At 39.5% G+C, this 16688-nt stretch overlaps 2 protein-coding genes across 3 annotated transcripts; one reads left to right on the top strand and one right to left on the bottom strand.

Moving 5' to 3' along the window:
- The first annotated feature begins 432 nt into the window (after positions 1–432).
- On the top strand, positions 433–10816 carry slc2a12 (solute carrier family 2 member 12). Its single transcript, XM_080883891.1, has 6 exons — positions 433–593; positions 1361–1478; positions 5111–6406; positions 6968–7090; positions 9131–9263; positions 9523–10816. The coding sequence occupies exons 2-6, from the start codon at positions 1382–1384 to the stop codon at positions 9608–9610; spliced, it is 1737 nt and encodes a 578-aa protein (XP_080740017.1). The 5' UTR covers positions 433–593; positions 1361–1381; the 3' UTR covers positions 9611–10816.
- A 144-nt stretch (positions 10817–10960) lies between these two features.
- Positions 10961–16280, bottom strand: tbpl1 (TBP-like 1). 2 transcript variants are annotated; one of them, XM_080883894.1, is made up of 8 exons: positions 16163–16280; positions 15532–15631; positions 15037–15282; positions 14856–14938; positions 13706–13769; positions 13294–13397; positions 12681–12775; positions 10961–12305 (listed from the first exon to the last, which is right to left on the bottom strand). In XM_080883894.1, exons 3-8 carry the CDS (start codon positions 15169–15171, stop codon positions 12223–12225), a joined length of 564 nt encoding a protein of 187 aa, XP_080740020.1. In that variant the 5' UTR covers positions 15172–15282; positions 15532–15631; positions 16163–16280; the 3' UTR covers positions 10961–12222. The 2 variants fall into 2 exon arrangements, with proteins under 2 accessions (XP_080740020.1, XP_080740021.1); XM_080883895.1 differs by having other exon boundaries at positions 16235–16271.
- Between the last annotated feature and the right edge of the window lie 408 nt (positions 16281–16688).

A 16688-nucleotide genomic window follows, 5' to 3' on the forward strand; every position in this document is an offset into this window, starting at 1 on the left:
TGAAAGTAGGCCAAGCACAAACAGAGCTCCCCAGGCATGTTAGGCCACATTCTGTCATCTGTGAAGAGCGGCAGGTGTGACTGAAGCAGTCGAAGAAAAAGGGCATGGGAAACTCAGTAAACAGCAGGTGGCCGGACTGCTTGTTGTCACATGCATCCAGTGCCTTTATGAGTGACTGAGCATTATTGATACAGGTGCATTTTTTTATAGCCTGCTTTATATTAGGAATCACAGCTGAAACCACTACATCATATTTGTCTGTGATTACAGCTGGAAGTCATATCAAAGAAAGATCAGAAACTCGGGTGTGCATTATTCATTAGGAGGGGCACGTGGAGATACACTTTGGTCCAATAAGAGGTCACGATAGGAGGTCCAAGGCTAAGGAGAGTTTTCTATTGGTAGTGCGGGAATAAGTGTGCGGGGTTATGCAAATACTTGAGCAAAAACAAGCCGAGAGCGTGCAGTAACACGAGCGAAAGAGGAGTCCGGGGAACTCTGGAAGTGTGGACGGCGAAGCTGTGGACACGAGAACGAATGGACCGACAGACTCGGGCGTAGGCCAACAGCAGAAAGAAAGCCTGTGGCGCCAGGTAGGAATAATGTCACTGCACTCGGCTGTCATTACAACCTAAATGTGTGCTCTAAGAAACTTTTAGGTAGCAAAAACGGTTTGTTTGCACATAAACACACCCGTATTTGAGCGCCGTGGGCTTTTGCACTAAAGACGTCTGTGATTCCTGGTACTCAGTGCTGTCTAGCCTCTACAGAAGTGCACTGCAAGGGTTTAGCTCAACTCTTGTATATTATATAGGCAGAAAAACACGCGATCGTGGACTTTGTCTGTAGTATCACTAATTATAACAGTGATCTGTTGCAACATTGAAGTAGCATTGATCACAGTGCAGTATCTGGTCACAGGTAAAGGAGAGAGCACAGTTTCTATAGCTATTTCCAGAGATTTTCAAAAAACACGTGCAACACTTTCAGCTTTAAACAACTATATGCCACACAGTCGTCAGCTCTTTACAGATCCAGCTGCAGCTGTCCGTGGTGAGCTTCACACAGCTGGTTTGTATGACAGGGAAACCTGGGTGCGCCCAGCCAGAGCCACAAAGAGGCATCAGCTGATTCTTCACCTGTGACTGGGGATCATGTTTGATGATTAATTATGTTTTTCTGTCTGGATCTGTTCATGTTACTGTATAATAAATATTTTATAATGATGCCTGGGATGTTGATGTGAATTAGAATTTCATGTATCTGTCCTTGTGCAACATGAATAATATCTGCTGTATTTTTTCTTGCCTTTGCACAATGATTTGTTTGTTTAAATACGCTGGTGTGTACTTGTTTGTAGGTCTATTGTTAGTGGCGGTTAATGATGGAGTCCAGCAGCAAAACCAAGAGGATGACCTCTTACCTCCCAAGCAAACCCTCAGCTGAGAACCAAAAGCTGACCTCACCCAGAGAACCAGGTATGAACAGCCACTGATGTTGTCTTTTATCAGGTTTAAAAGTGTGCATGTGCATGTTCCGTTTAGAGCTTATATCTTACGTCATTTAAAAGACTAAATAGGGTTTAAAAAAAGGGGGATTCTCTGCTGAACATTGCTAAACACTTAAATCCCTAAGAATGCATATAGTGAAAGTCAGTGTTGGCTGTCCCTTAGAGAAAGAAGATGTAGATGATTGCTCAAGGAATACTGTCTAGATGTGGAACTGAGATGTAATAATTTGGCTCAACATCTGGAAAACTCTGCAAACCTGCTTCTTAGAATGGATACATGAATCCTATGATTATTAAGCTGGAGCAAAAGAAAGGCATTTGCTGCATGAGCAACTTCTTCACATTAGCTGTTGCTCAAACACTCATTTATGATTAAGCCAAAACATGTTTATGACAGCTTTTTATGCTTGAGTCCTGGTCATGCTGACCTTGGTTGCACAATAGCAAAAACGTTGCACGGGCTCTTCACAAGTATCCATCCATAATGTTAAAAACATAACCCAGTCAGCTTCATATGTGACTAAACTACACGCTAGAAATATAAGTCACTAAACTGAGATATATTGATTCTCCAAGTAATAATTTGCATCAATCAGGAGCTAGGTTTAGCTCAGCATCCAGATAACCTGACAAACCCGCTTCTTAGAATAGTTTAATGAATTGCAGGATTACGGAGCTGAGCTTCTCGAACAGTGATTTATGATTAAGCCAAAAGGTGCTGATGTCTGATTTCTTGTGTCTCAGTCACGACGTATTTATGTGCCAAAAATGTGACACAAATTCTTCACATAATGCCCACCCACTGTTTGGAAAAACATCAGTCACCTTGCTATTTGCCTTCACTACATGTTGGAAAGAGTGCATTTTATGATAATCAGATACTGAAGTGTGGTACTGCCAGGCTTACACTTGACCTGGATGCAGAAGCAAACACTTTGCTTTCACTGCACTGGCTCTGCTGTACATGGACTTCATTGGTAGTCAGATAAGGACAGCTAACAGGTCACGGTAGGCCAAAAAACATTTCCCAGTGGTGGACCCTCCAGCCACAGTAAACGTGTGTTTGTGCGTCTAAGGTAGGCTAGCACATGGTTGGAAATAAACAATTCCTTGTTTCAAATTAAAAAAAAGTGGGGTTGTTCTCTAGAACAGTATTAGCAAGTGCGCCAGTGTGAATTTTGAGTTAAGGTATCACAGGCTGTGACATGCTAACAAATGACATAAAATCCTATTATTAGACAACCATTTAATGGAAATGACTGATATGAGGCTGAGTGCTGGGGTTGCAGCTGAACTGTCAAAGCAAACTTCGTAGCATTTAATAGTTTGCAGCTGTGTTAGCTTTCCTTGAATCGTGTGTAATAAAATCATATGTAATCATATCTAATAAAAGCTCTCACTAGTGTGGTCGTTAGATACACATTTGTGTTTATAGCTTTAGAAAGTACAGTTAATAACAGGTGCAGGGATATTATCACCTAATGTAATATAACTAATGATGCATTATGTAAGATAATGCTAAAGTCATCTTCTTCCCCTTTCATCTGTAACAATAATCTATTAGTCAACGTGAAGCACTCCTAGCACATGTTCACAAACACACAGCCTTACCAGATTGCTTCATTCTTCTTCTGATCCTTGACCACTAATTCCACACAGTCAGCACTAATAAAGTGACTTCATGGTCGGGTGAACCTTCTGAGGACTCTTCGTAAACCCTGACTTGACTGAATATTTGTTACTTAAGAGTTTTTTTGTCGTGGAAGGTGAACGGACACAGTACCGCATTAGCTTACGCAATATCATCTACTGCCCCTCCACACTCTGTTTACCAAGTTCTTAATCCTGCATATGAGCTTGACAAGTTATAAACAAGAACATATTACAACACTCTGATTCTGATCCATACAGGTTGTTTGTATTACTGTTTAAATGTGAGGCACAACAAAGCAGTGTTAAGAAGATGGCATCCATTCTCGAATACAGTTATTTTTTTAAATCTAAATGTTTAACTATTTATTAGTTTGCAAGTAAACCTTTTTCAGATCAAACATGTCTAGGACATACTAGTTCAAGATGTTAATATTTCCTACTAGTCTTTGCAACAGGCCATAACCACCAAATAAAAAGGACCAGCGGTTGCTTGTAGCTGCTTAAGGGATATTATCAAGTATACATAAAATTCTCATGAGCCTTTGTTAAAGATACAGAGGTTAATCTGTTTAATCGAAAAAAAATAATATTGTACTCACTAAGATATATAGGTAAGTTTATAATTATATATCCTAATTTTGTATAAATTATGAATTGATACATTTGCAAAAACTTAGAATTAATACATTAAAAATACACAGAAACAGTTTGTGGAAGCAGCCATGTCATTCCACCACACTGAATAAAGTGGTCGTCCCTTCTAATTGTGTTTTGGCAGGACAGCCTAACACGACTGCACCCCCGTCAACTGCTGGTTATTAGCATTAGTATCTCACGGTCCCTCTGGCAAACAGTTTGATTACATTCACACATCGTATGAGAGTTTATTTGCTAAGTGTCCGAATCCAACACTGTTACATTCACACTCACTACAACTGAACAGCAGTCAGAGACATTTGTTCTATTGTGGCCACCATAGCTAGGATGGTGGACTTGAATTGGGAGGGATAGGAAAACAGTTCAGTTGATTGCAGTCTACAGTCTACAGACATCTAGTGGTAAGATTTTACACACTGTAACTTTAATAAATGAAGCCACAGCACTGTGTCCTTGCATAAGAAAACATTAGATGGTATCAGATCACCTTAAGTGAGTTTTTAATCTTTTGAGGTAGTCAAATGCTATATAAAAACTTTTAATCTTATCCGGTTTACAGGCAGATACATGTGTTCTGGAAGCTGTTTTAGGAATTGGGTAACATGTTGTAAAAGCATTTTACCTGGGGCAGAGTCCGTTTTGTGGCCAATCAAATAAGGTTCAACCTGTTCCTCCATTCTAGACTAAATGGCTGTTTCTGGCGATGGCATGGGGGTGCAGTGATTAGCACCTGTGCAGGAAACATCTGGCTTTGTATGTTGAAACTCCAAAGTGATGTGTGTTAGTTTAGCTGATTTATTTCTAAGCTGACTGTAGGTATGAGTGTAAATGACTGTTTGTTAGCCTTGTCATGGATCCCACCTAGAATGAACAGGGATGATGTCGGGACACGTTACTAAGGCCAAAAAAGGCATTATTGACACATATTGTGACTTCATTCTTACATGCCATTTTCCCTGTTGAACGGCATTGACTTGAGCCAGTCCAAATGTGGAACTTTGTCACAGAATGTGGGACAAGAGGACCTGGATACTCTAGACGCACCTCTTACCTTATGTAGCCCACAACCCTTTCTCTGTATTTCTCTGTATTACTGATAATGTTTGAAAAACACAACACAATAAAACTAGGCCCACTTGCTGGGTTAACCTACAATCTTGGTCTTGTTTTTTGGGACAAAAAGTGAAGCTAGGAGATTGGAAACTTGCACTTGGCGCTTAATTCAGTATAGCTATCATCTTAAGATACATTCTCTCACTGTGTTCTCTGTATTTCTGTCCCTTTCTGCAGGCTGCAGCTGGCTGGTGGTGGTTGCAGCCATAGCGGCCTCTCTGAGCGGCCTGATGTTGGGCTATGAAATGGGGCTGACCTCTGGGGTCCTGCTGCAGCTGCGGGGCCTCCTCTCTCTCTCCTGCAGGGAACAGGAACTGCTGGTCAGCTCCCACCTGCTCGGTGCACTCCTCGTCTGCCTGGCCGGAGGAACATTTTTAGATCGCTACGGCCGACGCTGCTCTTTGCTCCTGAGTGCTGTTCTAGTAGTTGGCGGCACCGTTGTGCTCATCGCTGTGGCTTCTTTTGTTGCACTGACACTTGGCCGTGTAATTGTGGGCATGGGAACATCTCTTTCAGGGACAGCAGCTTGTTTGTACATTGCAGAGATCTCACCGAGGGAGAGGAGGGGTCTCCTGGTGACGCTGTACGAGTTGATGTTGGTTGTTGGTGTAATGCTGGGATTCGGCTGTAGTTACGCCTTTGCTACCGTACCTCATGGCTGGGTCTATACATTTGGACTAGTAATTCCTCCAGCACTCCTGCAAATAGGTGCGCTCATATTCCTCCCACCCAGTCCACGCTTCCTCGTTGCTCAGGGCAAAGTGGAGCGGGCGAAGAAAGTGCTGGCCAGAATGAGATGCGTAAGTAAGAAGCGTGTGGAAGTGGAGCTCAGGGATATCCAGGTTGGACTGAAAGAAGAATCAGAGCATAGCTTCTTGGAGCTTTTCAGTGCCAAAGCTAATCTGCGTTCACGGCTCCTAATAGGTGTGGCCTTAGTCTTCCTCCAGCAGGCTACTGGACAGCCCAACATCCTTTCCTATGCTTCGCCACTTCTCCGCAGCGTTGGCTTCAACAGTGATGCTGCAGCAACCCTGGCCTCCACGGGGTTCGGAGTCGTAAAAGTAGTTGGTACCATCCCTGCCGTGTTGCTGGTCGACCGATTGGGACCCAAGAGCTTTTTGTGTGTGGGTGCTGTCGCTATGGGATTATCGCTGGCTGCCCTTGGTACATTGACTCTACAAAGTCACACTCACCTCACAAGCCTGTGCAATAGCCAAAGCCCTCTAAACAACACGCATATGCCATGGGATTTAAACGAAACCTTCACAGACTTTGAGAATAGTGGCACTTTGTCTACCCACCTGGAAAACCAGTGGAACACTGAACAGGTGCATGGGCTCAAAACAGAGAATGATGCAGTGTGGGAATCAGTAGGAAGAAGGACTCTTGTTGAAGTGTCTTCCTCACTGAAGTGGGCGTCATTGATCAGCCTGCTGGTGTATGTGGCAGCCTTCTCAATTAGTCTTGGACCAAGTAAGTACCCGTACATTATGGTTCACATACACATGCAGTGTCTCTGTATTTATCTAGAGACTGGATATATAAGATGGACATTGCTTCTGAGTCTGAAAAGTGAAGCTAACTCATTTGCTTCAAACATGCATTTTTTCTAATGGACGACTTCCGTGGTTGCAAAAACCACTTCCTGTTATTTAGAAGTGTATGGAAAGTTAATCCAATGTTTTCGGCATTGGTAAAAACACTTTCCTGGGCTCAAGTCAAGTTTTTCCTCTTATTAAAGTTTGAATTAATGAATGATCATGACATCTGGTTTCAAAAATCTGAGATGGAAAGCAAATATAGTCAGCTTATGGTAAGACAGTGAGATTTCATTAACTCTCATTAACCTTAAATGGTTAAGGGAATGGTTATACACAGTCTTCCATGTGTGAGCATTTTGCTACACTTACATTTTTTGGCATCCAGCAGCAGGGCATTCCTTCCCAGTGTTAATCCTTGTAGTGCTATATAAATAAAACGAGTTAGACTGAGTTTCTTATACCCCTCTTTTTTTTGTCCTTTATCTCTTTTTAGTGGTGTACGTCGTTCTCAGTGAGATCTTTCCGATGGGAGTCAGAGGTAGAGCTGTATCGGTGGTGTCAGCTGTAAACTGGGCCACAAATCTGCTGATCTCCATGACCTTCCTCACCATCACGGGTGAGTACTTTATTACTTATAATTTATAAATTGTAGGTTCTAGCTAGTTGTGGTATGTGCTATACTTACAGCAGCTATACTTACACGACACCAACTCTCTGCCACCTACAATGCCGCATTGAGATCCTTTCCCTGGTGCCTCAACCCCCACTCACATCTTACATCAGGTGATCTCATTGGGTCTCACAATGGTTTCACCTAAAACCTCTGGTGATAATGAGCCATGCCTTTTTTCATACCTTGCCTCATGTGGTGAGACACATGATCAATCAACAAACCAAACAGAAATTTCCAGCTGGGTTTAAATACCTGGGACTCTCAACCATTTGGTTTTAGAACTGAACAAGTTTCTTGGATGAGAAGTGAAACATCTTTAAGAAACTTAAAGACTTGAACTTAAAGTCGAATCGCTTTCTTTTCCAAGCTCCTTAGACTACCATGGCCTGAACGACTGAGAGCCTACACTGACATGTATTTGCACCAGACATGTTTAAACTAGTGCAAGAATTCACAGAAACTCTGTAAAAATTAACACAGAGTTTCTGTTTGACAAGTGATAATCATTTTAAAAAACACATTTTTACAATTTTACTATCCTCCAACAGAACTGCCAAGATCAAGCCCAAGACCACACCTAACCCAATTAGTTAGTGTTCACATTTTGGCATCTCTTTATTTTAGCACCTGGTTGGCATTGTTTGCCAAACATTTGCCTATATAGTGGACCTAAACTAGGTTATGCAGCTATATTTTAAATGTTACTTTATTAGTAACATGTAAAAATGAAAATACATAGTCGTCATACAGAAAGAGACAGGGTAAACCCTAGACAAATTCTCATTATGTCAGAAAACAGACAAACCCAGACTTTTATATTCATACTTGTGACTAATTTGACTTTAAATCGTTAATCTTGTGGAAAGAAACAGAAGCGTCCAGAGGTTTTTAAATAAGAAACCTTACTATGAGCGTTACCAGTGCATCGCTGTGTTGCCCAAATGTCAAAAATGAGAAAAGTTCAAAGCAATTGCAGACCTGTTGCTCTGGTTTCCTAAAATGCCAAATGTTTGTGTGTATCTTTTATGATTGACAAGTCTGGACTGCAAGAAAGAAGCCAGTTTAGCTCCTGGACTCTTTTACTTTTTAGTCATACTATTGTAACAATGCGGTATGTGTATGTGTTGACATTGTCTTTTTTAAGTAAGCATAGCATTTAAATACTGCTCCCTGTCATATGTAGGGTGGCTACACAAACAAAGCTCAAAGCAGTCCTACCATTCATGCTAAAGGGCAAGTTCCAAACTGTATAATTACTGCTGCAACATGCAAATTAGGGACCTTTTGTCTCCTTATGTAAGTCAGTCTGTAAGTCTGACAGGTAAATATTTAATTAAAAAAAGGGAACACTCAGAGGTGTAGTAGCGCTATTTAGTGTGTGACAAGTAGTGTTGCTATGGTAACACAAACAGTCAAACATTTTTGCTTAATCAGCTGAGTTACTGCGCTATACTGTTTGAAGATTTTTGTTTAAGCGTGGTTTGGCAATGGCTTGCTGAAATAAGCAAGAACTTCCTTGAAGTAGATGTTGACCAGATGGCAACATCTGATGTCCTTGTATACATTGCTCAGCTATAATCCATTCAAAGATGTGCAAGTTATGCATGTCATATATTGTAGTGCACTCATATGGTCTTACAAATTCCTGAACTCATGGTGCAAATTTCAGTTTTTGCTTTTAATACGCTGCTGCCTGAACATTGTGGGCAATCATGGAACTTAATTGTTATCCCAGGTTTCATAGTAAGATAGTGGTATATAGCTTGGACGTGTTGTTGGTCTATTGAAGGAAAATGAACATGCGTATAAAATTCATCAGTATCAACATTTGGACTTTTTAAATTAAATTTGGATGATTTGCAAATCATTTCTTATTTATTTTATTTTTTTACATAATGTCTCAATTTTTTGGGAAACGGGGTTGCTTATGCAGCAAGTATGGTATTGCATTATATTAATTGTTTCGTTTTTTGTTTTTTAAAGAAAACATCGGTGTGCCCAATGTTATGTTCCTGTACTCCACCATGAGCTTTGTTCTGCTGGTATTCGTCATCCTCTTTGTCCCTGACACCAAAGGTCGCACACTGGAGGAGATCTCAAAAGAGCTAGCTAAGAAGTGAGTGGTAACACTTCCTAGCTAAATTTACCCTTTACCCTTCATTTTAATTTTCATATTTATTTCCTATCCTATTCAGTCTTTTTTTCTTTAGGTCACGAGCAGTCTAAGCATTTCACTGCATATCGTACTGTGTATGACTGTGTATGTGACAAATAGAATTTGAATTTGAACATTCGACGTCTATGCCATCAACATCTAGTAAACTGGTTTGTGAAAGTGATTTTTACCTTCTGTTTCTCCCCTCCCTGTTTAACAGGAAGACTTTTAAGGTGAGAATTTCCAGGCCGGTTCAGCCTCAAGAGAGCCTGATCAGGGACAGCAAACCTACACAACAACTGTCCTGAGAGTCAAGAGCAACGATCAAGACAATATACAATCAAAAATATCCATATATCTAGAATAATCCTTTAATTGTCCCACAAGGGGAAATTTGGTTGTAACAGCAGCCAAAAAGACACATATACAAACAAACAGTACACAGGACACGGAACAGAAACATACACAATTTTTCTTACATATTTACATTAAGGACAATGGTTATTATAAACAGAGTACTGTACAGTTATTAAATTAAATAAAAATAACTACAGGTAAGAGGCAAACCAGGTTGTAGTGCGAATTGGTTAATTAACTTATTGCAGTTACAGCGCAGATGTAAACATCTATGTTTGTTGGGAGCAGTTCTGATTGTACAGTCTGACAGCTGCAGGGAGGAAGGACCTGTGGAAACGCTCCTTCATGCATCTAGGATGCAGCAGTCTGTCACTGAAGGAGCCTGCAGTTCAGCAACAATCATCTCATCTACGTCGCTATATTGGCTGTAGTTACAGCTGTTTCTTGATGATGATGATGCCCACATGTGATCCCATCATGGAGCCTTTGATTTTTTTTAAATGAGCATAGCTAGTATTATATTCTAGTATTAATTGCTATATTCAAGAAAAAGCAAATCTTTTTCTCAGATTTCCATCAGTTTTTACATTTTTTTTTCTCCGTTTTGAGTAAAAAAAAAAATTCATCTAGCAAATCTGGCATTATATTAACTAAAATCAAACACCAATAGCCCAAACTGGTACTCGTTCTTTGGAGGAGGGCAAGCTTATTCCTAAGCACAGTGTCATTTTATTGGTGCCCATTGTTATATTTAACGTGGTACACAAGGGCCAAACCAGTCATACCAGTTATGTTAGTGGATGTGTTCAAAACCCACATGAAATATGGAAGGAATTGTTTGTCTCCTCATTTGCATTTTATGGGAACACGCAGCTAGCTGTGTAAGACCGGCTACTGAATGTTTAAAAAGAATCGGCGAAAAAAAGCAAATCACGAGGTTCAGGAGCCATGTTTGGCATGAATTGTGATTTAGACCGATTCCTTCTTTTATTTTTTATTAGTACGATGCTGTAATGAGTTTAAGAATACAAATTCTATAGCGGATGCCCTATGCACGAGTAAAACATTTACATTTTATAACCTGTACTTTGACTTACATCACCTTTTAAATGTTGCAATGTGTGTTTGCAAAGCCTGACATGGAAATCTCAGTCGTTAATGACAGTATGGAAGACATTCTAGGGAAAAAAAAACCAAAAAAACAAATCAACTGGGAAGTGCCTTCTCCACATGTACTCGGGATATGTTCACACACACAAAAACAATGTCATGCAAAGGGGAGCAAACACACCACACAGTAGTCCACTGGTTGCCTGTTCACTTTTATTTTTTTTTATACAAAATACAAAAATCCAAGTGCCACAATTTTTCAGTTGACACTAGTTCAAAAAGTACTCCATCATACACACATTTAAACAGCATGTCTAAGCTTTTAATCAACATTTTTTCTATCAGATGCATTTATATACATACATACATGTTGCCTTTATGCCTGTCCGAACACTCATGGTTGCCTCAAGAATTCACATGAATGTATTACGAAACCTTTTCGACAAGTGTTAGTGCTGCCATACAACTTTGTACGACTCCACAGAGTGGCTGCTTTTGTAATTATGAGTCAGTTACTTTTTCATGTTATGTTTTTGCTACTTTGTGTGTGTGTGTGTATACTGGCAATTGTGGACAGTGTTTTAATGATTTCTTAGTCCTCTGCTAATAAAAAAAATCTCCTCAATATTGTCTAACAAGTGGTTGTGTTCAATGAACAGCTTAACTCGTCACTTGAAAACTGAAAATATTCTTAACCTTTGAGAAGTGTTCAACATGTCAAAACATTAAAATACATCAAGCATATTTGCAAAATGTTCTTAAAACTATTAAGAAACAACAAGAAATGAAATGTGCCTTATTGTGAACAAAAGGAAGTAAATTTGAGGTGTGTTTAAGTTGTAAGTGGATGTGTTTCTGCATATCGGCCTGCTCTTACATTGTGTACACTGATAATATTCCACTTCTCTGTCTGCTGTTTTTCTCCTTTAGCAATAACACGGGTAATACAGAGTACCTGTGCAGGACTTTTACAAACCTTGGACGGCGGTTATATATATATATATATATATATATATATATATATATATATATATATATATATATATATACATATAGCCAAATCTTAAATAGTTTCAAAATGGTCTTTAACTGTCCATGCAGAGACATCCAAAAGCAAATAAGCTACAGCAAATAACTTCCTGCCTCTTCACTGTCAGGTGAGGAGGACGGGTGCCTGCTGAAGGATATTAAGTTTGGAAGACATTTGCAGGTTTAGGCTGTTAAAATCACAAGATCCCAACAACTCCACAACAACGTTAAAATTTTGTAAAAAATAACGAGGACATTTTAGGACGTTACAAGTGTGGTATTCCAAGCCCAGCCTATGAATGAGTTCAGACGTTTGTGGCTGTTGCCACATAGTGATGAAACCAAAGCAAGCAATTCCAAGGATAAGGTGCTTCTTCGTCCGTTTTGAGTACTCAATAGCTCGAGTCCTTAGTCTTGTATCGTTTCATTTGCAGCGGGGTTTCTGACACTCAAACAGTAGCGGGTAGACTTGCTCCACTGCTGTGGCCACGTTCTGGACATTTGGTCCTAAGCCATCCAGTGATGGTGTGAAAGCAGAAAAAGATCAGCAAAAATATATCAGGACAAAGAAAAAACAACAGAACTGGAATAGAAGCTTTAAAAAAAAAAAAAAGGAAAAAAAAGACCGCCTTGGGTTTCAACTTTAGCCTGATAAACAGTGCACCACACGAAAGGAAGCACAAAAAACAATTTCGCTGGAGTAAAATTCTTGGAGGAATTGGGTTATTTACAAACCGCTTTCCTCATTGAAACAAGTTATAAAATGCTTTCATTTTACATGACCTCAATCCCTTAAGCCAATGTGCCTTCTTAGCTGTACATAAAAAGGGGTAAGATACTTAATGTGTCTGTGTGTGTTGAGCCTCGTAAGGAGTGAGATACCTGTAACTGTGAGGCTGCCAGTTGAGAACACTTGTATAGTCGCCTTTAGATTTTTGATCCTGTATGTAGCAGCTGGGTGGAGCTCAGGTTCATAACTGTAAATGGTAAAAAGTTTTTAGTACATGTGTGCACATCGGCAAAGTTATACCTACAGCTTTGTGAGTAACGGACTTGATGCATGTTTAGATGCCAGCCTATATTCTGTCAGATAGCATGTACAACAGTAATCCAAATCCAACAACTAGAGTACACACACACATACTTCTTCAGCCTGCTTGCTCCACTGTAGTGTCAGGTACATGCACTCAATGCGGTGAGGTTTACTCTAACCACTAGAGGTCATCCTCCACTAGCAAACATTAAACTTTTATTCCCCGTTCACTTTGCACATTATTGCTGCTCATGTCAGGACTTGAAATCACAGTTGTCACTATTTTCTTTCAATATGGTATCACACCATGAAGCTAACGACCCAAAGAAAACAGCAGAAAGCAATAAGACTGTGGATAAACATATGCTACAGCTTGATCAGGATAGTTATAATGACGATGACAATGATGGCATTGATTTTAATTAATGTTGCAACAGTTGTGACTTAGCAGCACTGCATTACCTGGCAATGGGTCGGTTATTCTTCGTGAAGTTTATAAGATTGACTGCAAATGGCATGGAGCACACTGCCAGCACATTCACAACTTTGAAGGCTGAAAACCTCACCTGAACAGACAGCATAAACATATGAGACACAAAATACACGCATTTATGAGTTTACACTTCTTTTTATTTTAGGTCCAATAATTAAAGGAGAAATCCAGTTTAGGTCTTATGGCCTTAATGTAGATAACTGCAGTTTCAGGTAGTTTGAGCTTTGTGACACTGCGCGTTACCCTGCTAGTAACAACCATCAGAAGATGGGGACTCTGTGGTCTTAATAGTTGGGACAACGTTCAGGTAGGCTGAGTTTAAACAAATAACAGATTGACTGTGTATTTCCATGCAAAACCAGCTGCTGTGATTATTCTTACCTTGAAGCCTAGTTTCTGCAGACAGCGTGCTAACCTGCGAGCACCGAGCTTTGCCTCATCCTCACTTTAAAAAAAAAAAAAAAAAGAAGGAAGGAAGAGAAAAGAACGGATAAATGGCAGCATAACTCAGTGAAATGAATTCCTTGGTATACAAACCATAATCAGAAACTAACATCTTTTTGAGTAATTAAGTAATACTTACAATCCAAACCTCTAAACTGGGCTAATACAGATGAGGACAGAAGTATTATTCATGCACATTCTAGTTTTACTTGGGCTGCTTATATTATTTGACTTTGCATAGAGAAATAAAAATATTTGACAAAAACTACCAGGGTTAAAATCATTAGCCTCCCGACGCCAATTTTCAATTGCGTGGATGCTGCTGGATAACAGTCTCCAGTCATTAATTGGAGTTTTCAGTCCTTAATCTGACCAAAAAATTCACTTTAAGTATGTATAATCCTTCTCCAGGTTGTTCTTAGCATGTTTCAGTTTGCCCTAAGATGTCTCTTCTGCAGAAGTAGAGCTTTTCTTGGTCTGTATCCTAGTGAGTGTCTTCTTTGTTACCACAATTCTTGACTTGGCTAAGTCAGTCACTAGTGTCTTTGGAGTTGGTCTTTAGACACATCTGTCACGACTTTTCTTTCCAGAGTGTTTGCAATCTTTTGCTTCCTACCTTTGCCACACTTGTGTAAGTACTCTGTGGCTCTCTTTGAATTTCTTGATGATATCCAATGTGATAACTTTGTATATTCATTTCCTGCTTTGTGAGCATAAACAATTCTTTTTCTCAAGTCCGACCCGATTTCTTTTGAGTTTGGCATGATGCTTTCCCAAGTGACAGCTCAAACCCTTGTTGAAATTTCTACACTGCTGATAAATTGAAACATAGTTATACCAATTTAGTATTTAGTTTACTCTGTACTTTTAAATTAAATCAAAACTTTTAAATTTCATTCGGGGGACTAGTAATTCAGCTCTCATGTGAGAGAAATGCTAACTGCATTAGTTACATATGATAAGGGACGTAGCAGTACAGCCCCACAAATAAAGTAGCAAGACTTCTGAGGCCAAAAGAAGCAAATAATTTGACATTTAGTTAGGTATAGGTGTGTGTATCCATGTTGCATTATGAGTGTCAGTCTACCTTGTTGCTCCAGTGCAGATGATTTTCCCTGAAGACCAGATTGAAGCAGTTATCATTGGTTTACGAAGCTTCATCAGGACTTTCTGAGGACAAAAAAAGAGAAGTCACAATTTCATGTCTCAGTTCTAACTGTTGACATGAATGCAGCATTCTCTAGTTTCACCAATAACAATACACTTACCCCTACTTCTGGCTTATAGATGACATTTGTTCCTTCTAAGGCAATGGTGCGGAGGTTGAGGTGACACCGAGTCCGAAAGGTTGCCACCACATTGGTGATAATAATATCAAGTGCCTCATCATTGCTTGAATCCATGGGGAAGTGTGTGGTGCAGCAAGAGGACCACAGAGGTTTTTCTTCTCACTTATTCATGAAAAATGCCACCCCTCACCATTATTGCACCGATGGGAAAGGAGACAAGATGGGCTAAAAAACAAACAAACAAAAAAAGACCCAAATGAAGCCATTTTTCAAATATTTCTGAAATTTAAAATCAGAAATACTTCAAGGGGCATTGCACTACACGAATGAATATGTATTCATTCATTAATAAAAATATGTATTGCGGTGCCTGCTCTATATCAGAATTTTGCAGATGTATTTTGTGTTTGCTGAATTCATGAGTCCAGTTAGTATGTTAGTGTAAGTAAAAATGCTAAGAAGATTGGTTATCACCTCAGTTGCACACCACCATCTAATTATCTCCTCGCCCACAAGGTGTTCTCCTCCACTTGAAAGACTTGACTGTGTCTCAAAGCACGAATCACTCAGATATCTGCAAGAAAATATTATTTTGTCAATTATTATTCTTTTAGCTGAGCGTCCAGCTAATTTCCCGACAAAAACCGATACAGACTAACACGTTAGCTACTTTCTACTGCTACTAACAACCAAGAAAGTAACAGCAAAATATGACCCTCGACGTCAATAATTCGTTACTTATAGACACGTTTAATGTATAGACCGTTGCTTTGTATTATAAACTGCGTTATAGCTCATGCAACTGATAAGCTTGCTTGAGGAAATGTTGCTAGCTAATCGGCAACTAATTCAACATAACTACATGCACTGAGTCGGTGTTTGCGCTAATAACTGCACTAATATGGGATTGTAAGCAAAACAAAGAGGTAACGACATTTCGCAACTGCTCAGCTAGCTAATGTTGTGAAGAGGTCTTTCCGTTAGCTAGCAACAAAGAAGAGTACACAGGCAGCAATGAATGAAAAGTTGTCAGCTATGCTAACTAGCAGACTAGCTGTCTAAAGCAAGTTAATGACTGGTGTTTGTATCTTAAGAATCCAGCTACCGCTTTCGCTTTTTCTGTGATGTTATTCCAAAACACAAATAAGGCGGATAATAGTAAAATTTGTGGACAAACCACTTCCTCCGCACACAAACAAGCAGTAACAAACACGACACCTTCCGCTTCTGTTTTACAAAATAAAGCCGCTCCTAGTGGGCGCTAAATTAACGTCAACTTCCGGATCGTAAAATAAAATATAATTTAATCAGAATCAGAATCAGAATCAGAATACTTTATTGATCCCTGGGGGAACTTCAAATGCCTATATATTTCTGTTGCGAAGTTGTACCTAGCTGCTTACATTTAAAAAAATATATATATATATATATAAATAATACTAACACTGCAAAACAACTGTGCAGCAATAATACAGTTTTTTTTTGAAAAAACTATAAACCATCAAAAAAATGAAAAACAAAAATTTAATAAGAACTCCTAATATATAGCTTTGTGTGTAAGTGTGTGTGTGTGTGTGTGTGTGTGGGGGGGGGGGGGGGGGGGGTGAACACAGACACACTGTTGATCCAAA

The sequence above is a fragment of the Rhamphochromis sp. 'chilingali' genome (assembly GCF_963969265.1).
Source record: "Rhamphochromis sp. 'chilingali' genome assembly, chromosome: 5".
NCBI lineage: Eukaryota > Metazoa > Chordata > Actinopteri > Cichliformes > Cichlidae > Rhamphochromis > Rhamphochromis sp. 'chilingali'.